Source organism: Brassica napus, chromosome C9 (assembly GCF_020379485.1).
Source record: "Brassica napus cultivar Da-Ae chromosome C9, Da-Ae, whole genome shotgun sequence".
Taxonomy (NCBI): Eukaryota; Viridiplantae; Streptophyta; class Magnoliopsida; order Brassicales; family Brassicaceae; genus Brassica; species Brassica napus.
The window spans coordinates 6381537-6405002 of NC_063452.1; the positions used below are offsets into that span (position 1 = coordinate 6381537).

The 23466-nt window shown below is 39.4% G+C and overlaps 6 protein-coding genes and 2 pseudogenes across 8 annotated transcripts; 4 read left to right on the forward strand and 4 right to left on the reverse strand.

The window, feature by feature from the left end:
• Positions 1-1273: 1273 nt before the first annotated feature.
• LOC106412186 (U-box domain-containing protein 31) lies at positions 1274-3158 on the reverse strand. Of its 2 annotated transcripts, XM_048767857.1 has the most exons (2): positions 1616-3134; positions 1274-1510 (listed from the first exon to the last, which is right to left on the reverse strand). In XM_048767857.1, exons 1-2 carry the CDS (start codon positions 2919-2921, stop codon positions 1422-1424), a joined length of 1395 nt encoding a protein of 464 aa, XP_048623814.1. In that variant the 5' UTR covers positions 2922-3134; the 3' UTR covers positions 1274-1421. The 2 variants fall into 2 exon arrangements, with proteins under 2 accessions (XP_048623814.1, XP_048623815.1); XM_048767858.1 differs by lacking the exon at positions 1274-1510 and having other exon boundaries at positions 1575-3158.
• Positions 3159-7686: 4528 nt separating this feature from the next.
• Positions 7687-8939, forward strand: LOC106413751. The gene is made up of 3 exons (XM_013854495.3): positions 7687-8128; positions 8236-8411; positions 8691-8939. The coding sequence occupies exons 1-3, from the start codon at positions 7876-7878 to the stop codon at positions 8808-8810; spliced, it is 549 nt and encodes a 182-aa protein (XP_013709949.1). The 5' UTR covers positions 7687-7875; the 3' UTR covers positions 8811-8939.
• A 588-nt stretch (positions 8940-9527) lies between these two features.
• Positions 9528-10749, reverse strand: LOC106415664 (NADH dehydrogenase [ubiquinone] iron-sulfur protein 4, mitochondrial). Its single transcript, XM_013856421.3, has 5 exons — positions 10492-10749; positions 10337-10425; positions 10098-10227; positions 9990-10019; positions 9528-9791 (listed from the first exon to the last, which is right to left on the reverse strand). Exons 1-5 carry the CDS (start codon positions 10645-10647, stop codon positions 9735-9737), a joined length of 462 nt encoding a protein of 153 aa, XP_013711875.1. The 5' UTR covers positions 10648-10749; the 3' UTR covers positions 9528-9734.
• Positions 10750-10850: 101 nt separating this feature from the next.
• Positions 10851-12650, forward strand: LOC106415662 (telomere repeat-binding factor 2-like). The gene is made up of 5 exons (XM_013856419.3): positions 10851-11379; positions 11464-11630; positions 11724-11808; positions 11871-11954; positions 12037-12650. The coding sequence occupies exons 1-5, from the start codon at positions 11230-11232 to the stop codon at positions 12388-12390; spliced, it is 840 nt and encodes a 279-aa protein (XP_013711873.1). The 5' UTR covers positions 10851-11229; the 3' UTR covers positions 12391-12650.
• Positions 12651-12709: 59 nt separating this feature from the next.
• LOC106415663 (ADP-ribosylation factor-like protein 8b) lies at positions 12710-14009 on the reverse strand. 2 transcript variants are annotated; one of them, XM_013856420.3, is made up of 4 exons: positions 13646-14009; positions 13450-13531; positions 13053-13369; positions 12710-12960 (listed from the first exon to the last, which is right to left on the reverse strand). In XM_013856420.3, the coding sequence occupies exons 1-4, from the start codon at positions 13681-13683 to the stop codon at positions 12843-12845; spliced, it is 555 nt and encodes a 184-aa protein (XP_013711874.1). In that variant the 5' UTR covers positions 13684-14009; the 3' UTR covers positions 12710-12842. The 2 variants fall into 2 exon arrangements, with proteins under 2 accessions (XP_013711874.1, XP_048623817.1); XM_048767860.1 differs by lacking the exon at positions 13646-14009 and having other exon boundaries at positions 13443-13513.
• A 1690-nt stretch (positions 14010-15699) lies between these two features.
• LOC106413275 lies at positions 15700-19118 on the forward strand (annotated as a pseudogene).
• Positions 19119-19333: 215 nt separating this feature from the next.
• LOC106413276 lies at positions 19334-21094 on the reverse strand (annotated as a pseudogene).
• Positions 21095-21798: 704 nt separating this feature from the next.
• On the forward strand, positions 21799-23341 carry LOC106413277. Its single transcript, XM_013854078.1, has 2 exons — positions 21799-22619; positions 22714-23341. The coding sequence occupies exons 1-2, from the start codon at positions 21799-21801 to the stop codon at positions 23339-23341; spliced, it is 1449 nt and encodes a 482-aa protein (XP_013709532.1).
• Positions 23342-23466: the final 125 nt, after the last annotated feature.

Here is a 23466-nt window from a genome sequence, read left to right on the forward strand (position 1 = left end):
CCATAATATGATTGTCGAAGATGAACGATCATCAAGAAGGGATGAGAACGTTGATGAATTTGAAGAAGGAGATGTGGAAACAATTTCCGTCAATATGCCTTCAACTGTCGGGAGTACACTTGAACGTCGAACGAGCGTTCGGAATAGACAAGTCCATCAACATTTGAAAAATGATTTGATTGAAAATATATGGACTAAATTTGGACATCATACAAATAATATATAATTTGTATTTTCTTTCAAAAATGTCATTTTCTTATGTTTTCTATTTTCTTTATTATGATGTTTGTATTTTCTTTCAAAAATGTAATTTTTTTATGTTTTCAATTTTAATATTACATTTTTCTTTTATATGTTTTATTTAAAAATTCTTTTTTATATATGTCATTAATTATTAATTAAAATAATAAATTAAATTAACTAAGGGACAACATAAGTCCCACCAATAATCAACTAATTTAGCCAAATCCCTTACTTTAGTCCTTAAGCCAAAAATAATAATAAAAATTAGTGAAGGACCCTAAAACAAGTCCCACCTATAATGATGCTCTAAGGCATGTTAAGAAAAATTTTTTAATTCCCCTCCATTCCAATGTACAAATACGATTTTTTTTTTTCCGTCAATAGGATTTGGATTAATAGGTCTAAAAACCTTCAATAAAACATACAAAAGCCCATAAAACCTGGGCAAAAAAAAACATTAAACTTCAGGGCCTTAAGCCCACCAACTAGAAACTCTAACGCCCACGAGGCTTCGCCGCCGTGCGGACACACGCTGCGGCATCGACGTCGCCCTCGCTTCGAATCAACACCGGGAACCAACCGTCGGTTCACCCGGATCCACCGGAGCTCACTGACTCCACATCATCACCACCGCCAACCGTCTTCGACAGAAGTGAGCCCAAATTCGGAGAGTATCAATCGACGAATCGAGATCTCATCCGTCACCATTCGTCGCAATCACCGAGAGGAAGACTTTGCGGGAACCGTCACCGTTAACTTAGTCGAGCTTCGATCGTCCTCCGACGTCGTCACCACCAATCCAAACCCACCAACCTCGACAACACTAAAAGGAAAGAAACCGACTAAACCCTAAAAGATTAAACAAGGGAACTAACCGACGGCGAGGCAAGGCATGGAGCACCTTCACCCCCCGGAATCTAGACCGACGACGGCGGAGCTAAACGTAGCCTCCACCTCGTGGGGACCTGAACCGGCGCCGACGGAGCTGACAGAGCCTCCGCCTCCCGGAGACAAAACCAAAAAACCGCAGAAAGCGCTTCACCGCGCCTTCCTCGCCACGACCGCGCCTTTACACCAGAACCAGAACCGCCATGGACGACCTTATTCCAGAGCTCAGGCAAGGCGGAGGAGGGAGGGGACGACGACAAAGCGAAGATCGAAGACTTTTAAAGGTGGCTTTAGGGGCTCCGGTGACAGCACGCACGCTCACGCGCCGGCCGATCACCGGACCCGAAGATGGATCTACTTTTCTTCTCTCTCTCTTCCCCTGATGATATACAAATACGAATTTAATCTGATATATTTCTTAAAATACCCAAAGATTTGTCAAAAAAAAAAAAAAACCATTATTGAATCGTTGGTGCAAGCTTACATTTAGAAATAAACATTGTATCCGAATAATGCAAACTACAAAGCTTCAACAACTCAGCTGAACGTTGCTTCAAAGCTGGATCACATCCACTTTGTATCACAAGCAGTAGTTTAGCAGCCAAACCAAGTTCAACCGCAAGAGACGAACACTCTCGAGAAGCTAATCTGCAAACCGACCAAAGAATCGAAACCGAGTAGGCCGTGCACGTCTCAGATACTCTCATCAGCAACCTAACCGTATTGGGAATCGTGTTAACAGAATCTTTCAACGCCGTTACTCCTTCGTTATCCGAAGACAATGAGTCCAAAACATAAAGAGCTGATTCCAAACAATCTGGTCCTAAACAAGGCAACACGTCAACTAACTGAGGAACTGCTTCGACACTAACCATCAAGCTTCTAACTTGTTTATGAACCGAAATCGATTTGAGCAGCGCCAAAGCTGGCGAGACACCGCTTCTTCGCCGTCTATCTTTAACCAATCTCATTAACCCGACGAGCAAACTGTGACTAGAAACAAGCTCTGCTCTAAACCCTCTCTCCTCGACCAACCTCCCGATCAGCCTCGCGCAGTTGATTTTCGTCTCGATCGAACCATCGTTCAACATGTCAACCATCAACGAGACCCTAGCGGGCTGCATCAGCCCCGCTTTCGAAACAGCATCAAGCTCTAAATTAACCAAAATCGCCACAGCTTCTGATCCAACGGCGTGGGAAGTAAAAGGAGTCAAAAGAGAAGAGATGACAAAGACTCCACCTTCGTCAACAACACTCTTCTTAGCGATCTCGTGGGCCATCACAACTCCCTTAAGCTCGCTCAAAGCGTGAACTTTCTCTTTCCCTTTCGCCTTCCTCAACGCCCCAACGATCTCGATCACTCGCCCCTGAACATCCTCCGACCGTTTCTTCATCATTACATACTTTTGCGAGAACCAAGCGTGGATCAGCTGGTGAAGCGTCTTGTTCGGCGTGACGGCGTCGTCCCAGAGCTCTTGCATCGTGGTGGGGCAAGTGCGGTGTCCTAGGCTAAGCCATTTGAGGATGTTGGACCTCTCGTAGGTCTGACCGGTGCAGAGCGTGACTGGATCTTGCATCGGCTCTAGAGAGATGGGGCAGATGAAGACCGAGGGTGTTTCTGGTAATTCAAGGTTTGTAATCATCGTTTTGAGATCTAGTTCGTTCTCCACCGCCGCGGTTTTGACTTCTCCGCCATCTCCGCCGCCGAGGACGCCGTCTTTGACCGCCGTGTGTAGATCTATGACGTGGCCGTCGAAGCCACCGCCTTTGAACGGCTGAAACATTGGCATTTTCGATGAGTTGATTGAGAGTGAGAGCTCTGAAAGGGAAGTGGAGTTGGGAGGAATTGAAGAGGAGACAGAGCTGAAGAAACTCACGAAGAAGAAGAAGATGGATAAGAATGGATCTGGTCTGGTGTTTCGTGAGAAAACAAAAAAATTACTATTATTAAAGTATATAGACAAAAAAAAAAGGGAAAGCTTTTCTTTTGGTTTGGACCAAAGACTTTCGTTTTCTCTGTCTTAAAGATTCGGGTTGAAATCTTTTTCTTTTCTTTTCTTTAAACTAAAAAAAAATACACAGGCTCATGTGCACCACACGTGCAAAAGCTCAAGTTTTTATCTATGGATTTAACAAGATAAACAAATTTATTCAAATTAGTTGAAGTAATTAATGTGGTCTCGTTGATTTATGAAAAATTTAGGGTAAAACTAGAATGACGTGAGCAGTAAAAAAATTCGCACGTAAGTCAAAAAAGCTGCTACTACCAGTCTACACTTACTTACCCACGAGGGAGAATAACGCCTACTGGTTAAAACACGTGCAACGATAATTACAATGCCTAATTTCACTCGAGTCTTTTTGTATTGTGAAATCAGTTTAACACAAATCATTAGCCTTTATCGATAGTATTTGTAAAGGGAGAGAGGAATTATTACTGAAAAAGGTAGAAAAATATGCTGACTATTTAAGCACGAAAAGAAAATGAAATAAAGAACTATGGATGTGGGGCCCACGACATGCAAAAGCTCCAGCTAGACATTTTGACCAAAAGACAGAGTGTTTGCTTTGACTCCACGCCTCGATCGTGTCTCCGTCTCTGTATTTTGCCATTGACTGGTCTGTCGCCACTTATACCCTTCCAAGTGTCCTTTCATCGAGATTATGTTTAATAAATTACTGCTGTTTGAATGTTTTTTGATTAAAGAAATTACTAAATGAAGATAGTTTTAATAAGCGAAAATTGATGGGAGTGTCAGCATAGATCTGAGCCCATGTGCTGTTTTTGTTGGAGTTCAGCCCTGTGCCAGAAATGCAAGTGCTTGCTGTTCAAACAAAATTTTAAATAATAAAATTCAAATCAAGTATTTTGTATGTATTTATATATAAATACTATGGAAACCGAATGAGTAACATAACACGGTCTCGATTTCAGTTTATTTCTCATATATACCAAAAAAAACAAAAGCACAACTATACAATCAATGAAAGATGCCAATGTTGTTGATGTTTTATTTCTTTAAATAAGTTTTCTAGTCAAACTAGTAAACTTAAAGAGGACCAGCAAGAGATTTCATTCGATTTGACGTTTTTGCAATAAAGACTAATCCATGTGAATTTCAGATTGATTGTGATATGTTTTGACGTGTTTGCAATAAAGACTAATCCATGTGAATTTGAGACTGATCGTGATGTTAACACACATGATTAATAACCATAAGCACAGGCTGTGTAGGGTTGGTTATTCTAAATACTTTTTGGATGAATATAGCACATAGTTTAACAACATATTACCTCTGTTTCGTTTTAAATGGTGTTTGAAGTTTTGTTTTTGTTTCAATTTAATATATATTTTCAAAATTTATGATAAAATTTAATATTATTGGGTATATTTGACCCATTAAGTTTTATATTATAATCTTTTATCCGTTAAATTTTATTTAGTGCTATTTTCATACAAAAAGAGGTAAAATAAATAAAATAAATAATTTATTAATAAGTACTATATAACAACTTTAAACATCAACTAATAATTTTGAAATATATAGAGAATTATAGACATTGTCACATTGGGTCCCGGACCAGGCCAGAATACAAAAGGAAAAAGCCTAAACAATATAAATGAGAGGATGGGTTTGGTTCACAGCCCATGAGTGCATGGTAGAAGATTGAGCCGTGACAAACTGGGTTATCACCGAAGAAAACGATCTTCCCGGACTTCAAAATCGTTTTCTAGGTCTACGGATTATGATTATGATACCATGGGTGCAAAGACTAAGTTTGTTCAGTGCCCTGATGGTGAGCTGCAGAAGAGGAAAGAGGTTGTGCATTGTGTGACGCTTCACGAGATTGATGTTATCAACAGCAGGTATATAACATGACTGTGAGTTTAGTTGATTTGGTGAGATGTTGCTTCCTTGCTTTACACGTTTTCTTAGTGTGATGCTTTATACATTTCTTTTAGCTCAATGCGTAGTCAGGACAACCCTATATAGCTGTTGGAACCAAGATTAAGACAACGAAATGTCACCGATCCGAGTCACAAAAATCCGCGGAACGAACCAGAAATCGCCTCACGGGATCCCCATCGATCTCCTTGACCGTCTTCTCATCTTCACAACTCAACCTTACACGGATGAGGACATAAGGAAGATATTAGAGATACGTTGCGGAGAAGAAGACGTTGAGATGAACGAAGAAGCGAAACAGCTTTTGACTTTGATTGGACGCGATACTTCTCTGCAGAGGTATGCGATTCATCTTATAATGATAAACCTCTATTAAAGGTTATAATTGTTGATCACAAAACTTAGAACACAAGTAACTTTCAGGCAAATTTCTCTGCCTTTTCTTTTTGGCTTTTTGATTTATATAGAAAACAAATTGGAACTACGCGTTCCTACAAACATGGAAGCAAATGCATAATGGAAAAGATAATGATGGGAAAATGATTCACGTTACTTGTTCCTATCAAATAGGAAGTGAAGTAGTGATCTAATTATTTGCATAAAACATAAATAAAAAGAGAAGACTAAGTCTCAAAACTTAGCCGTTGAACTTTACTTTGAATTTCTTGTGGAGATGAGTCTTCCATAGTTAGCCTTATTTGCTGACTCATCATATAACCGCGGTTGCTTTGTCTTGCCAGAAACGGAAAGGGAAAGTCGCGGAGGTTGGGGATACACAGAGAGTTAATAGATTGTTCTTGGTTCTTGGATGTCAGAAGATCGATGCAGTACCTTGTGGAGTATCAGGTTCAGTATATGTTCAGCGAAGTACCGAGTCAAAGTGATGAAACTGCTGATGGAGACGAACATGTTGATGCTATGCAAAACTAAGGAACCATTTTATGTTTGGTTTTCACAAGTTGTAACTCGTAGTGGACTATAAGATATGGATCCGTTTTGTAACTTACAAGTGATTGCATTGAATCATGTAGATGTTTTTACTTTGATGTGGATTGTAAGAGTTAGATTTTTGTTTCAAATACATATGTGAACGTTAAATTTTTTTACTTAGATCGTACTGATACTCAATAGTAAAGTAAGCGCATCAAATGTAGATGATGAATATGTTGTTTAAAAAACAACTCGTTGTCTCTACAAACGAAAAACTGTAACGAATCTATCGAAAGTAAGAGTACCATTAACCCCAGCACCCCATGTGGGATGCTTAATTTTTATTTTTTTTTGGTTTTTTGGTTTTTTTTGATTAAAAAAAAAAAAAGTTAAAAACGAACAAATCGCAGGCGGTAAAGTGTTAGTGAAATAGTTTAACTATCGACGCCAAATCTAGCGTTTCATTTTCTTCTTTTATGGTGGGCTCCACCAACGAGCACTCCATTATGCACCTGCAGTGATGGTGCTCTCGAAGACTTGCAGTGTCTTTTTGGTACTGCTATTATGATAGCAGATAGATGCATGGTTTCTTAATCCGACGCTCTATAACGAAAACTATGTGAATCCAACGGTCACAAAACTATATGATTTGACTCATCATGGATGCTATAGTATACTACATCATACCTCTGTCTCGCTGTCTCACCTTAACTCCAAATCAACACGCTTCCTTTGTAGAATCTGGAACAGCATTTACTATACATTTATTTCCAAAATTCGGTTTTACTTAGGGATTAGTGAAAGTTCTTTAAGTATACGTGAAAAGTCCAAATCATCTCATAAATACACATAGAGTTGACTATCTCTATTTTTAACAACTTAACATAGCATTACGGTTAAAAATGAACAGTTAAATACTAGTTAAGTTAAAAGTAGTGACCAGCTTCTTATCATTTCGTTCGATGACATTGACCGCGTTGTACCACATCGGCCCTGTTCTTTAAGGTGTCGCTGCGTCAGCGGCGAGCGACTGAAATTGAACGTTAATGACGGCAAATAATAGAACGCAAAACTGAAAAGGTGTCGCTGCGGTTAATTTATTAGGAGTTTCCGGTGTTGATTGTATCGCTGAAAAAACCAGCGATCATCGGAATAGTGTTGTAATCAAACGCGGGTGTCGCTGCGACATATCCGCCACAAACTTAAGCTTCAAGAAGCGTAAAATTAGGGCGTATTTTAAAAGCTGGTCGCTGACGCAGCGTTCCGTTGCCGAACAGGGCCATCGTCAATCAAAACTCAAATGCTATGATTACGTGAATGTTTCATAACATTTAAGTTTCTAATGTTCACATGAATATTCAATAAACATTTCAGATTAATTATCAAACCACAAAATATGGACTCTATTAAATAAAACTGTAGAATATCATTTGCAAAAGCTAAAAACATGGTTCGTTATTAAATTTACAAATAATTTTAGTTTTAAATTATACTATACCATAATGTCATAAACTCTGGTCAGCTTAATAATTCAAGAGAATTAAGCAATCAATTCACTCGTTACGATATGCAAGATCCTTATAACAATTATTAATCTCTCATACTACAAAATAAGTTAATCTGTCATCATCATTAGAATTCAAGATATAATAAATATTTCTACCATCCTCCAACCTCTTTATTTAATAATCTCTTTGCTTAACCTCTGTCGACATGTCTTTAATTTTCAAACTTATCTCTGTTTTCTTTTATATTCTTCCTCTTTGTCAAATCTGACAATTCCAAAGGACAAAAAAATCGGACGTCACTATTTATTAGTAAAACACAACATAACGCTCGTCTCTTCTTTATATACTTCACTTTCAGACAATAACCCAACAAGAGATATTGCGTAAGATATCAAGAAATGGGGAATTGTCAAGCGGCGGAGGCAGCGACGGTATTGATCCATCACCCGGCGGAGAATAAGGTGGAGAGGATTTACTGGTCGGTGAAAGCAAGCGACGTCATGAGATCCAACCCTGGTCATTACGTAGCGGTGGTGGTGACGTCACCGACGTTAAAGAACGAGAAAGGATCGCCGTTGAAGCAGCTCAAGCTCCTTCGTCCTGACGACACTTTACTCATCGGACATGTTTACCGTCTCGTCAGCTTCGAAGGTATACATACATACATACACACATTTGATCTCTCTGTTTTTGTCCTTCGTGTTTCATATAATTAAATCTTTTATTAAAAGTGTTCATGAATATATATATATATGCAGAGGTTTTGAACGAGTTTGCGACGAAGAAATGTGTAAAGCTTGGGAAGCTATTGAAAGAAGGAGGAGGGCTTGAGTTAAAGAAGAAGAAGAAACCTAGAAAGAAGACTGATCAGGAGATGGGTCGGGTCAACCCGAATCCGAATATGGATCCGGATCAAAAAAAAGATGGGGCTAATGTAAGTCACATGTCAATGCTCTACCTTGATCATTATAATTTTTTAATGACTGGCTCAGTAGTTGTTAAAAAAAAATCTATAGGGTCATGTAGAATATTTGAAGTAGGTTTTAATTAAATGTTTTAGTTTGGATCATACAATATTTTTGTAAGACTTTTAAGGGGTCACTTGACCATATATGCCAATGCACATCTTTCACATGCATAGATTTGGTCTAAAGACATGTTAAACTATTCTTGTCCCTACGGATGCTTGATTTAACTCGACCGTCTGTTATAGGTTAACGGAGAAGTCGATGGAGACGGTGTTATGAGGACGAGTCACGGAGGAGGAAGAGGAAGAGGTGGTGGTGGGTGGAGGCCAGGTTTGCATAGCATTCCGGAGTTTGGATCCTCATGAGAGAACTCTTCAAAAAAGCATAGATATTTTTAAAGCACTATCCGACAACATTGAAAGTTAATGTGTAAAGCGATGTTATTTATCATAGATGCTTTATTGAAGATCCAGTCTCAATAAATATTTTCAACATCTTGAACGTTTTAAATATTTGAGATCTTTTAAGAGTTATTCTCGAACGAGATTTATCATTAAGTTTTTACGTAATATCATAAAGTTTTCGATGCATGCAATCATAAGGTTTCATATTAAGAAGTTAGACGTAAACCACCGGCCAACTAACCAAATGCTGATGCTTAAGCGGTTTAAAACAAACGGTGATTATTGGATGGCAATTGCTTCATTTGCAAAGGTAGTTTCTTTCTTTAAAATATGTTTGGCAATTCATTTGGTCGGCCTCTTTCGTCAATCATCATATCTATGAAGTTAATAAGCCAATGACTGATACATAATTCCATTTGGCTTAGTTAAGCAGACGTAACGTAATTAACGGCTCAATCATTTTCAGTTTCTTTAATAACCCACCTAAGCCGGTATGCTCGAAGGATGGTGTGTTCTCGATCCCATCTCTTTATCTTTATTATTTTTTAATCCAAAATATTGTTGTGCCCTGTTTACATATACATCACAGTTTGATGAAACATCATGATAAGAGTGTTTATCATCCTCATGATAATTATTGAGAAGTAGACTAGTAAATGACCAGAAAGCTTGATGAAATATCAGAAGAGCGTTTATTATTTTATCACCATCATTTCATATCATATTATTGTTATGGTAAGAAAAACATACAAAACGAATCCAACCATGGATAATAAAGTTCAGAGAAAAAGCTCAGAGATGCTAAAATAAGAAGTAAACCACGAGAGCTTTTATTTATTTATTTATCAAAAGAGGTTTCTCTCCAGAAATGAAGGAAGAAGAAGATCACTTCTCAGGCTGAGGATTGCCTTTCCACTTGAAGTTGTCCGAGTAAGACTTAGGCTGCAGTTTATGGTTAGATGAGAACAACCATCATAAGGTTAGGTGAAAACTTCAAACTGAAGAATGAAACAGAGAGAGAGAGAGAGAGAGAAAGTAACATGTATCTTCATATTATGATGATGATGAGTTAAAAAAAAAAAAAAACAAATCAACATCCAGTGGAATTAGCTAAAAAAAAAAAGAGATAGATACACTAACCTTCAGCAGTGGCGTTTTGGGCTTCTTGACCTGGCATGAGAACTCATAAAAATATGGAAAAAAAGGTGAGAGGGTAACTAGTTATAAGAAAGAAGGAAAGAAACATACAGTATAATCCCAGCCATGACGGTCAGCAAAGGACTTGGCAGCATCCTCAGAATCAAAAGAAAGAGCGGAGTCACCAACGTTGGCATAAGGGTCACCTGTAGAGGTCCATCCCATCAACGGATTCTCCCACCTAACAAACATATCATTAACAAAAGAGGGCATAACATTAACAGAATATTCTTTTTTTTTTAAAGTTAACTACAAAACAAAACTAAAAGAGATTGAAGGAAGGAAGAGACTTTAAGGTGGAGACGAAGTCGATCTTCCATTTGCCAAGTTTGCCAGATCCTTGCTGGGTCGCAGTTCGAGCTGGTGAGTATATTATCACCTGCCAAAGATCACCCGATCTATCTCAATTTCTCCAACAAAAAAATAAATTCGGAATGCTTTTTACCTTGCGGGAAAGATGCTCCTCTGGGATTCCCGAGACCTTACCGATCTCCCCACGCTTGTAATCCGACTCCACCACCGCGTCCGTTGAGAAAGGCCTAGCTACGCGACGCAGCGTCGCCGCCATACGAGCAGTCGATTGAGTTGCACGAAGCGCCATCGTGTCACACAAATGGAGAAATCTAGAAACTCCCCCAAGAGCTTTGCGATTTTCTCTTTTTTTTTTTTTTTAATGAAAAACGGTGAAGGGGAAGGGGAATTTTCATTTCAGTCCTCAGTATTATATAAAACTCTCTAATACTCCCAGTTTGATTTTCTGATATCTAAACTAACCCCCCCCCCCCAACCCACCTATCTAAATTTTCGGTCGTTTATTAAGCGAAATCACATTTGATCCATATGACACATCTTCTCCTCGAAGAATAACCTTTCTTCTCCAAACAAAAACTCTCCTTTGCTTCCGTTTGATCTGTCTGGCATGCTTCTTCTTCCTCAATTCGCATTTTATTTTGGATTTGATCCTCTCTTTTTTTGGTGTAGAAATCGCTAGAATCCACTCGTTGATTTGATACACTCGATGAGGAATGTTTTTTTTTAAATTTTTTTGAAAAGCTTGCATCTTTGTAGATAAGAACAATGGCTTAGATGTTGTTTATTTGATGGTGTTTTCATCTCTTTGCAGAAAAAAAAAAAAAAAAAAAAAAGTTTAAAACTTTTCAAAGTTTCTTGACAAGTTGTTCAAATGGGTGCGCCAAAGCAGAAGTGGACACCGGAGGAAGAAGCAGCCCTTAAAGCTGGTGTTCTTAAGCATGGCACTGGCAAGTGGCGTACTATTCTCTCCGATCCTCACTTCAGCTCAGTTCTCAAGTCTCGCTCTAATGTCGATCTCAAGGTACTACTAAAGAGTTCTCTGCTTTTGTTTTGAGTTTTGTGATTGGCGGATTAGTCTCTTTGATATTTCAATAGCGTGTAACAGGACAAGTGGAGAAACATAAGTGTGACTGCGTTGTGGGGTTCACGGAAGAAGGCTAAACTCGCTCTTAAAAGGGCTCTCCCTCCTCCTCCTCCTAAACATGATGATGATAACAACACTAGAGCTCTGACATCGCCACGAACTCATGCTTCAAAGAAATCAATTACAAGGTTTTTGCTTCATGATCCCCACATAAAATATTTTTACTGCTTTGTTCAAAGTTGATAAACATTAGATCTTGAGCTATTTGTTTGTTCTTGTAGTTTGGACAAGATCATCTTGGAGGCAATTACCAACCTGAAGGAGCCACGCGGTTCTGACAGGACATCCATCTTTATCTATGTAGAGGTATATTGTGAATCTAATGTTTTCTTTTAGTGTTTGCTGGCATCATTACTGTAAAATTTCAGGAGAATTTCAAGACTCCGCCGAATATGAAAAGACACGTGGCTGTAAGATTAAAGCATCTATCATCAAATGGACCATTAGTCAAGGTAAACACATGAATACAAACACTTTCATTACACTCTCTCAGCATTTTCAAGTGCTAACTTGCTCTTGTTCTCTCACTTTCAGATAAAGCACAAGTACAGGTTCTCTACTAATTTCACTAGCGCAGGAGCAAGACACAAGTCTCCTCAACTCTGTTTAGAAGGAAACAACAACTCACCAAGACCCAAGGAGAACGGCGCCAACATTCTCACCAAGTCCAGAGCAGACGGAGAGTTATTCATGATAAAAGGCATGACAGCGCAAGAAGCTGCAGAAACCGCTGCCAGGGCAGTTGCAGAGGCAGAGTTTGCAATCACAGAGGCTGAAGAAGCAGCGAAAGAAGCAGACAAAGCAGAAGCCGAAGCTGAAGCTGCTCAAATATATGCAAAGGCAGCCGTGAAAGCTTTGAAGTTCAGGATCAGTAATCATACTTGGTAAAACATAAAAGCAACCATTACGGGAAAGCTCTTTAGCAGAGCAAGCCCTTATATATATATAGTCAAACCATTAATGGTTTCTTATTTCAAAAGTTTAAATCATGTGATTATCTCATCACCTGCAGAGAACTCAAAAGCTTTCAATACCTATGTGTACTCTCTCTTTTTGGTCAGTAGTAAATCCGCAGTTTGATCATATGTATATATGTTCATAACTCTTGAGATTCTGTAAAAAACTGAGTCTTTATTTTTCTGTTTGTAGATTGATCTGCGTATTTTCTGTTTTAATTCTTTCACATTATGTAATTAACTCATAAAACTGATAAAATACGGCTCTGAATAAGAGGAAGAAAAGCAATCAAAATCTAATATACAGAGAACAGCAAAACAAAGACAAATCTTGTGTTTTTTTTTTTTCCACAGGAAGACTGAGAAAAGATCAAAGGGTTCTGTTTAGCTAGCTGACTTGGAGTGCTTAACAAGCCAATCAATGACTTGGTCAATGTTGGTAGAGTTCTTGCAAGATATCATGAAGCAACAGACTTCTCTATCCGTAAGCGACTTGAGCTCCCTATGCAAAACAATGAAGAGAAAAAACATCATATCAGAATCTAGAAGCTATAAAGGCCAAGTTGCGTTTTCAGGTTTTAAAAAAAGACTTACATCTCCTCGGTTAAGTCATCTTTAGACAGAGCTCCAGGCTTGTCGATTTTGTTACCAAGGACAAGAAGAGGGATACCATTAAGAGACGTCTTGCTCAACAAATCATGGAGCTCGCTTTTCGAGACGCTAAGGTTGTCAGGATCAGCAGCATCAACTACATAGACAATGGCGGAAACAGAACGGCAGTAGCGTTCCCACATGCTGCGGAACCGAGGTTGACCACCGAGATCCCAAAGTTTGATGGTGACGCTCCCTTTTGTCACTTTCCTCATGTTGAAACCAACCGTAGGAATCATGTCTTCACTGTATCCACCGGTCTGAACAGAGGAAAGAGCATATCAATAGGGAGGTGAAAGACAAAACTATATATAGAAAGGAAAGGGTACGGACTTATTACAGCGACAACGTTAACAAGTGAGGTCTTTCCTGCGTTTTGAAGACCAATCAATGAAAGCTCCATCTCGTGCTTGAAGAAGAGGCTGCAACATCGTTCAACAAACAAACTCTATTCAGTTTTGTCTTTCATCTAACTAATCAACCATTTAGATCCAACCCAATTGTAAACCTTAGGAATTCGAATAGGAACTACTAACCTGCGAAGCCAATTGAGAAAAGCATCCCACAAACCCATTTTTTTTTATGATTCAGACAACTCGAAAGTTTCCGACAAAGACAACAGATCGGTGGTCTGCTAGAAATTCTCCTCCACGGATCTCTCTATGGAAGCTTCTCTCTCTCTCTCTCTCTCTCTCTCTCTTCTAGATTTTGGTTGTTTCTGTCAAAATCGACACACAGCAGCAACGAGTAGCCGGCGAATTAAAATTAAGTCACGAAATCTGAACCGTTAAATCTGTGTAGGTCTGTCAGATTAACGGTCCAGATGTGATTTAGGGAGCAGCTGAGCGAAATTCATGGAGCTGTTTATTAGCCAATGAGAATAAAGATTCGATGGGACAGAGAGAAGTTCGGGAAAGAATAATTTTGGATCGTTAAGAATGTGCAGGTCACGCTAAGGCGGCGCGTATTAATCACGATCCAAGCGCCGTTTCAGCTCGTAATTTAGATGGGTTTTGTTATGTGGGTTACCGTGATTAGGCCTGAGCAAAATAACCGGAACCGAAGAACCAAACCGGAACCAAACCGAAATACCCGAAACCGGAACTGGACCAATATCCTCAAATACTCGAACGGTTCCTATATTTTTATATCTGAAATAACCGAACCGAACCGGAATCGAACCGAGAACCGAACGGGTATCCGAATATATAAAAATATTAATTATATATACATATAACATCACTAAATATATATTTTTAATTTAAAATTCTATTAAAAGTATTTGAAAATAGTTGAGGATAACTAAATTATTATAAAGTCTCCAAACTACCTGAAAGTATCTAAAACTATCCGGATAGTTTTATCCGAAATATCCAAAGTAATCATTAATATCCAATTTTTTTATCTAAATCATCTTAATTATTTGATATTTTACCTTAAATAACCAATATTTTATCCAAATTATCCGAACTACCCGAACTATCCGAACCCTAACCGGATCCAAATGAGAACCAAACTTTTTCCGGATATTTTCCGGTTCCTACATTTACTATCCGAACCGAACCGAACCCGAAACTATCCGAACCGAACCAGACCGAAAATAGGTCAAGTACTAAATGGATCCTCTAGCCCCTACCCGAACTACCCGAAACCCGAAATACCCGAACCAAACCGAACCGATACCCAAAATGCCCAGGCCTAACCGTGATTATCCCGGAAACCCATTAAGGATTTCTTAAACTTTTTTCTTTTTTTATCTGATTAAAAAAAAAAATTAAAAAGCACACCAATCGCGCACCGCCACGTGTCGGTGGGACCTGCGAACAGTGCAAGAAACAGACAAAAGTCGATCCTTATTTTGTGCTTTCTGTGACCGATTCTTATGTTTTTATGGGGTTCACGCAATACTTTTTCTCTAAAAACCCTTTAGAAAACCTGCGATAATCCTGCCTTTATAGGTCTAATAGCCCTGTTCGTAAACTCGCAAGGCGTTCCTCGTACGTGGACCTAGCACCAAATGAGAAAATCGAAGATTTTGCAAGGATTAATCGGCGATTTATTTTCGGTTATATATGGCGTATTGGTAACAATTCCCTCGAAGCTCACTTGGTGTAGCACTAAAGGTATGTTTTATCTACCTAATTCGAATAAGAGTGATGGTATTTTTGTATTTTTTTTAAATAAGTTAAATGAGAGGTAAATTTTTCATTTACCTTAGCATCTTCTTCATTAGATCTTCATTAGTTTCTGCAACAAAAACTCGACGGTTCTTCCAATTTTTACGAGTTTTAGATTGATTTCTTTGTTTTTTCTTGTTGTTTTCAAGTAAACTTCATGAATCTTACGTAGATTAGTCGTTTTATGGGTTAAAATGACTGAAATTGTAAGACTTTTTAGGAACTCTGATTTTTTTGGCCGAATTACACTAATTCGCCACGGTACTCAACCATTCAGCTATTTTCTGGACGTTGACTCGCCAACTCGACCGAGTTTTAGAAGAGGGTCTAACAGTAATCCATGTTCGGAACTACAGTGCGCTAGTCAAACGACAACCCGAGCCTAGCGATTTACCAAAAAATCAGGGATTAAACGGAGATTAATTGAGACATAGATTTTGTACTTTTATTATATTTATATGTGTATATATATTAATATATGCGTAATTGAACAAATAATTCGACATTTCTAAGTGGTCGGGACCCTTGTACTGACGCCAATCAACCCTGTATTTTATTTATTTTCGATTATTTAATGAAGCTGTACAAAAGTCTCACATCGGTTAGTGAAGGGAAAAGATGTGAAATTGTGATCTATATATAGTTTCCTTCGTGGTTGAGACTTAGTGAAGTACTTCATAGTTTACAATTTTTTTGAGTTGGACCGATTAACCAAATAATAGGCCGACCAATCAGTAAATGGGCCAGTTAAGCAATTTATTGGGCCTACTAACAGTGTGACCATTTTTTGGTACGAATAGGATAAAATCATGGCGGATAAGAACCAATTAGCGATTAGCCGGGCGCCTAGAGTTTTTGAACATGGGTATACAAGAAGAATACGTCACGTCTAGAGGGCCTAGATGGATTCTGATTGGGTTTCTGAATTTTATTTACAAATTGTAAACTATTAAAACCCCAAGTAAACCACTGAAACTATTATGTAGTCAGGAAAATTCTCAAATTCAAACTGTATTTTTGTGAGAGAACTGTCTCGACCTGGTTCATCATCCACTGAAACAAATGTCTTGCTAAGAGTCTGTAGTAGTCTACAAACACACGACAACACCAATGTGATATTTTCTATACATTATCCAAGATTCAAATTAGTAAAACGACCAAAAACAAGTGTTATGTGAATGAGAATCTCAAAAACACTTTCATATGAGATGGATGTGGAATCTTTGTACTACACATTTTGGGCCGAGCTCATATACACCAGGTCGCAAACCAGGAGTCTGGTTATATATATTACTTACCTACATACTTTAGTATCATGTATAGTTTGATCTTTTTACCTTTTTAGCAAAAGAGAAAACAATAGAAAAAAAGAAAGAGTCAAATAAAAAACCCACAGAAAATGCCCCCAGATACGTTACTCTATAATCACTCTCCTTTCTTCAATTTAACAAACAAAAAGAAACAAAACTTTTAAGAACAATCTAGCCACAAGCTATCCTTACCTTACTAAGTAAGCCAAAACACACGAACAAGAAAAACATAACAATAATAAATAAAAATATAAGTAACATGATTTTCGATCATCAACTTCTCCACCATGACAAAACCAAGAAACATCGGAGTTCTGTCTCAGCTCCTTTTAACGGCCTTGATTTCTCCGATTTTAGCAGTTTCCAGTTTATCAAACGGTGGAGATCATGAGAGGTTTAAGAGACGTGATCCTCTTAACAGCTTTACGTATTACAACGGAAGTTTCGACGTTAGAGACAAACATTACTGCATGGGCAGTGAGTCTCTCTTCCCATTTTGTGACTAACATTTAGGTCGACACGAGAATTAACATGTTAATAATTTTTTTTGTCGCTCTATAATTAAAAGCGCTCTATAATTAAAAGCAACATGAATTTATGTTAATAAACCAATGTTTATCATAGTTTATAATAGCATAATTAACTAATATTAACATAATGTTAATATAATTTATATCAGGCTACGGCATTTACCGGAATACACGGTTACTCCGTCGCCGGAGTGTTGCTTATTGCCGGCGTCTGTTTCGGACTATACCTAGCTTTCTCCGACAAAAGAAGACGCGTTTCTTCCACGCGATGCCCATATCTGGACCGTTACTATCTTCCTCTCTTTTTACTTCTCCTCCTCTTTATGTTTCTCTCCATGTAAGCTTTTTATGCACATGCATGTTTACTTTACTAAACGTTGGATGTGCTTTTAGTTTACAATATCAATAATAAATGAAGAAAAAATGTAAATAGGGCAGCGTCAGGGATAGTTATAGCAGCGAACCAGAGCTCGAAGAACAGAACAGAGGGGATGAAAGAGACAACAGACAAAGCAGGAGAAGATGTTGATAGAAACATACGTACAGTGATAACATCGCTAACGAGAATACAGTACTTGTTGCGTCCGTACGATCAGAAAACGACTCAGCTGCTTAATGTCACTAGCCATCGACTCAGAAAAGGATCTCTGCTTATTCAAAGCTTTGTTCACACTAACAGTCCCACCATTGATCTCGCCATCAACATATCGTAACGTTATAGCTCCTTCTCGTTTTTGTTTTTGATCTTCTCCGTTTCAAAGTCCAACATTGTTCTGCTCTTTTGTTTCTCAGGTATGTAACTCATCTTATGATTGCATCAACTAACTTGTTTGTTCTGCTTCTGGCCTTTGGTAAGATCATTTAAGTCGACTCACTAAAAGTTATGACAACTTGATCATCTTTTATGTGCCCAATGATTTAGGGTTATAATGATTTTTTTTTTTTTTTTTTTTACTATCTCAGCTCCTATCTTGCTTCATTGGCATCCTGGATTCGTTATGTAAGCAATCAAGTTCGACTAAACATTTTTCTTGTTAAGTTTTGAAAAAAAAATATATTATTTATGTTTTTCTTTCTTGTTTTAATTTGTTCCTGAAAAGGGTGATATTCTTGTATGTTCCAATGGAGCCATTCCAATAGGCGAGTTCCCAAAGGTAAGTCCTTTAAATTCATTTATTTAGAAGTATCTGATAATAGATCAGGTTTTGGGTCAGATCGATATATTATCGGACTCTAATATCATATTTAGTTAGATATAGGATTACAACATAAAACCAAACCAATTGACGATAAATTGATTGAACCATATTTGTTTATATATTACTTGGTATTCATTTCAACTTCCGATGTGAGACTGTTTGGTTAGATTTATCTTTGTAAGACACAAGTGAACAAAATATCCTTTGTGTTCTTAGGTTCTTTCGAGATTCACATGCCACGACAAAGTTCCACCGGAAACCTGCAGAATTACTGGGAAGTTCATCCCGGAAGCAGCTTACCTAAGAGTCTATGCTTACAGCGACTCAGCTCAAGGGATGCTAGACATATTGCCTTCTCTTCAAAACCTAACACAATGCCTTTACGTGAAAGACACGTTATCGAGCATCGTCTCTAACCAGTGTAAACCCCTTAGGGCTTCCATGTATCGGCTTTGGGCATCGATGCTTGCTCTCTCTCTTGTCATGAAGGTTATGGTGTTGCTCTTCCTCGCTAAAGCTTTCCAAGAGAAGGGAAAGAGTTTTGCTTGGTTTTCGATTTATCCAACTTCTTCTGGAGAAACACGACAAGTGAATATATAGAGTGGTGATTGGTGAGTGTGTATATGCATTGATTCTGTTTTGTATTTACTAATTTTTTTTTAATAGTATTTAAAGAATTGTAAGTAGGACACAAAATGTATCAAATTTGCATGTAATAAGTGTGACTCAACAAGTATTTGTCATACGTTTTTTCATTTGTTTCCATTGAAGACGAGAGAAGTTTAATTTTGTCTAGTTGAATCTAAAAACAATTAACGCAAGAGAAGAAAGGTGGAGAACCAATGGCACTGATTAATTAATTAGTGGAAACTCTCGAGTGGTTTTATTAATGGTTAAAGTATGTTGCAAGTAGAATTGCTAGAGACAGTAAATGGCATGCATGATCTACCTTATTGTTAACGTGATTCTTTCTTTTTTTGGATCAAATTGGTAACGTGATACTTATTGGTCACATTCCAACGGTTGAGACATGTTAAAATAATGATTTTACCATCGCATTCAAACAATTAAAATACAGGTTGATGATTGATTATACATGACATGAGAGAATACTTTTGAGCAGATTACAAGATATGTAAATAAATATCAATCATTATGTGACTTTGAGGAGTGTTTCTATGACGGCTTGAGGTATCCATTTTGGTCTAGGTAGGAGACAACAATATCTGCCATTTCAGGTAAAGATGAAGAAGAAGAAGAAGAAGAAAAACCCTTGTCTTTGTTGTTTTGTATCACAATCTGCAAAACTTAGTAGGCCAATGATTCAGGAGAACAAGAATAAATAGTATATGATCATGACTAGAGTACATATATGTATACAAACCTCGCAATTCAAAGGTGGTTCATATGGATCGTCTATTCCTGTGAAACCTGAAGGAGAAATGATTTTCATGAAGGTATAGCTCAATTTAGAAGATCAAACAAGCTAGGTTAAGTTGAAAAAGATGCAGATGCTACCTTCGATTTCGCCAGCGCGTGCACGCTTGTATAAGCCCTTTGGGTCTCTAGCTTCACAAACATGGAGTGGCACATCCATGAATACCTAACAAAAGAACCAAAATAAAGGAAGACGTTAAACATATAGGGTTAAGTGTCCATGCTGTTGACTCTGCGCTATGAATTATTGCAAAACCTCAATAAAATCTCCTTCTGGTAACAATGCACGACAAGCAGCTCGTTCCTTCCGGTAAGGAGATATGAGACTAGCAATACATATTATTCATGGCGTCTGCAAACAACTTAGCAACTTCACCAACTCTTCTAACGTTTTCAGCTCGATCTTCTGCTTTGAAACTAAGATCGCTGTTTAAACCATGTCGAACATTGTCACCATCAAGGATATATGAGAGCTTTCCAAGATTGTACAAAGCTCGGCTAAGAGCACACGCCAGACTACTTTTCCCTGACAACAAAAATGTAAAGAATTCAAGAAGACACCTCACACTATAAGAAAATAAAACAATTTCTATCCATCGGAAAGTCGTCGAAAATGGCTTTTCCTACGAATTTCCGACAAATACGTTTCTTCATATTTATCTTTCAAGGAAAAAAAAATACGTCGAAAATTTGTAGGGAAACACCGAAGCTTTTCCAAAATCCTACAAATTCCGTCAGAAATGTCCTTGTTTTTCTTTATAATGTCAAGCTACACTTAAGAGAGAGATCAGTCACACTTAAGAAGCGAGCAAACCTGAACCACTTAAGCCAGTAATCCAGATGACAAAACCCTTTTGCTTAATCAGTTCTTGTCTGTCGGGTTTAGTGATGGGACAAGCATGCCAGACGATGTTCTTTTGCGTTCCATCGATTTGCTGCGTTTCACCTAGTTATAAGGTAATCTAATATTAGTCCCATATTAGTGATATGTTCATCGATGCTAAGACTTTTGTAACGTTCTGCGGTTAAGTCAAACCAAATAACAGATGAAACATATCTGAACTTTATGATTATTACCGGCATAATCAGAGGACCGTGATGAACTCGACTCATCTGTCGCCATGATCGGACGGAAGGAGCTTATTCGCCGTTGACTATGCCCGCCAAACTTCAAACCTCCACTAACGACGTGCTCCGAGCTCCGGGAATCATGCAACGTTATTCTCAGATTCTGCCCCTCAGATGACCGGAGCGATTCAGAATCTCCGAACGCAGGCGAAACATAGCACCTTCTCACACACCTCGTCACCGCCGCAATATCCATATCTCAAAAAAGTAAAGCAAACACTCTCGAGAAGCAATGAAAGTTCGAGAATTCAAAGATTTAACTGAACATGCTCAATGGTGGTGACTCTGAAGCATGTTTCTCTCCAGCGTATAAACTATATAAATCGATGTTTTGTTTAATGGCTCGTGGAATCTGTAGAGGATGGATTTGACCATCCCACAAGGCCCGAAGAATAGAAAGGCCTGGTCCGGACTAGGTAGAGCGACGGCTCGATCGGTCGGCTCAAGAGTCAGGTCTCTCGGCTTGACTCTTGAGTACTTTTAGTCGATCATCTCGACTGAAGTATATTCGGCTCAGCGGCTGTTCGGACGCCTACGGGCTTTTCGGCCCATCAGAGGAAGCCCACCAAGATGGCGTAAATTAGGTCAAGGACGAAACATCAGGACGACTATATAAGGGAAAGGGGAGACAACGAGAGAAGGATCCGAAATCATTTGACTAACACTTGGCGGCTAGATTAGGGTTTTCACCTTTGCTTCATCTCGCCGTTAGCTGTACTTTTCCGGTAGCTCATCGAGCCACCGGCTTCCTCTCTGTCGCATTCTCTTCATTTCTCTTGTAACCGACTGAACGTTTTCTCCGACCATAAATAAGACGTCTCTGTTAAACCCACATCTTCTTTATTATCGTTTTCCGATCAAACAGTTGGCGCCCACCGTGGGGCCACTAGCAAAGTAACGTCATAACTATGGTCGTTAGCAACGACAGTTCTTCGTCAGGCGAGGAGCGCGAAGCTCTCGAGGTGACGCCGACTCCAGAGGTAACACCTACGCCTACACCAGTAACTCCACTCCCCCCTCCTGCGTCTATGGAAACCATCCTGGCACGCCTCGCCCTACAAGAAGCGGCGCAGAAGGCAGCAGTTGACCAAATCACGGCGATATCAAAAATCTTTGCTCCTATCGCTGCAAACGCCAAAGCTTCAACGGCGCAATATCGTCGACACCTGTTCGCCACAGAACGAACCACCAACGTAGCACCTACGTGGGACAACAATAACCAAAGCGCCGGTAACGACATCAACGTGCACACCGCAAGCGAACTAGCCGCGTTGAAACAGTCGGTCCTCGACATCAATTTGAAGATCCACCAGGTGACGACATCCGCGCCCCAAATCGAGCATGTACTCGCGGAATCTCTTCGTACCCCCTTCACGCAAAAGGTTACCGGCGTGCGGCTCCAGAAGATGGAGAAACTCCGTCATCCAACATTCAAAGGTCTCTCTGACCTTTCTACTCACGTCACGTCTTTCAGCATAGCGATGCGATGCGTAAACCTGACCGACGAAGACAAAGACGCCGGCTTCTGCAAACTCTTCGTCGAAACCCTAGAAGGACCGGCCCTTACTTGGTTCACCGGCCTTAGAGAAAACTCCGTCGACTGTTTCCACGACCTCTCAACGGCTTCCCTTAAGAATTATATCATGTTCACCAACAAGGAAGCGACCGTGTCAGATTTGTGGAACCTCACTCACGTCAGCGGCCAAAGCCTCCGCGACTTCATGGAGAAGTTCAAAGCTATTGTCTCAAAGATTGATATTCCTGACCATATCGCCGTCGAATCTTTGATGAACACTTTGCACGTCGACTCCACATTCCGTCAGGATCTCTACCGATACCCGACAAAATCCATCTCCGACGCCATCGCTCGCTCGCAACTTTATCCGCATGGAAGAAGACACAAGAGCAAAATTCGTAAAAGAAGCAGCAGTGAAACTACGACCCGCCCGAACAAACAACACCCAACCCGAGCCCCGCCAGCACTCCTCCGGTGGAAACACCACTCAGAAGCGAGGCTACTTTAGCTCGGTCGGTGATGAGGAATCTCCAAAATCAGCAGCCATCACGCGAGAGAAAGGCTGGAACCACTGGGATCGAGACTCCGCTCCAAAGCAGTCAAGCTCATCCGAACCAGCGAGTTCAAACTCCGAGGAGCCAAAAAAATGGTGCCTCTACCACAAAAGGGATTCCCATGATACGAAGGAATGCAAGGTCCTCATCGGGCAGTTTTTCGACGGGATCACTAATGGGACAATCCAAATGCCCACGTCTCCTACGACACCGAAAAACACCAAAAGCTGGAGTAAGAACAAGGAGAAGAAGGCACATAAGTCTCAAAAGAACACGGCCCGAGCGAGGAAAGAGCAAGCCCTGAGCGCACTCCTGTCAACAACGTCGGCCCCGCCAATGATTCGTCAGAAGACGAACACCTGCGTCGCCGGCGACGAGTAGAAGTCATACTCTCTCGCCCTTGTGACTCCTCTGATGATGACGTCCTGACAGTGCAACCAGATCTGCGCGATAAATTGGACAGCAAGGATAAGCAGCCCCTCGCTCCTTCGACAACAGATAAAGAC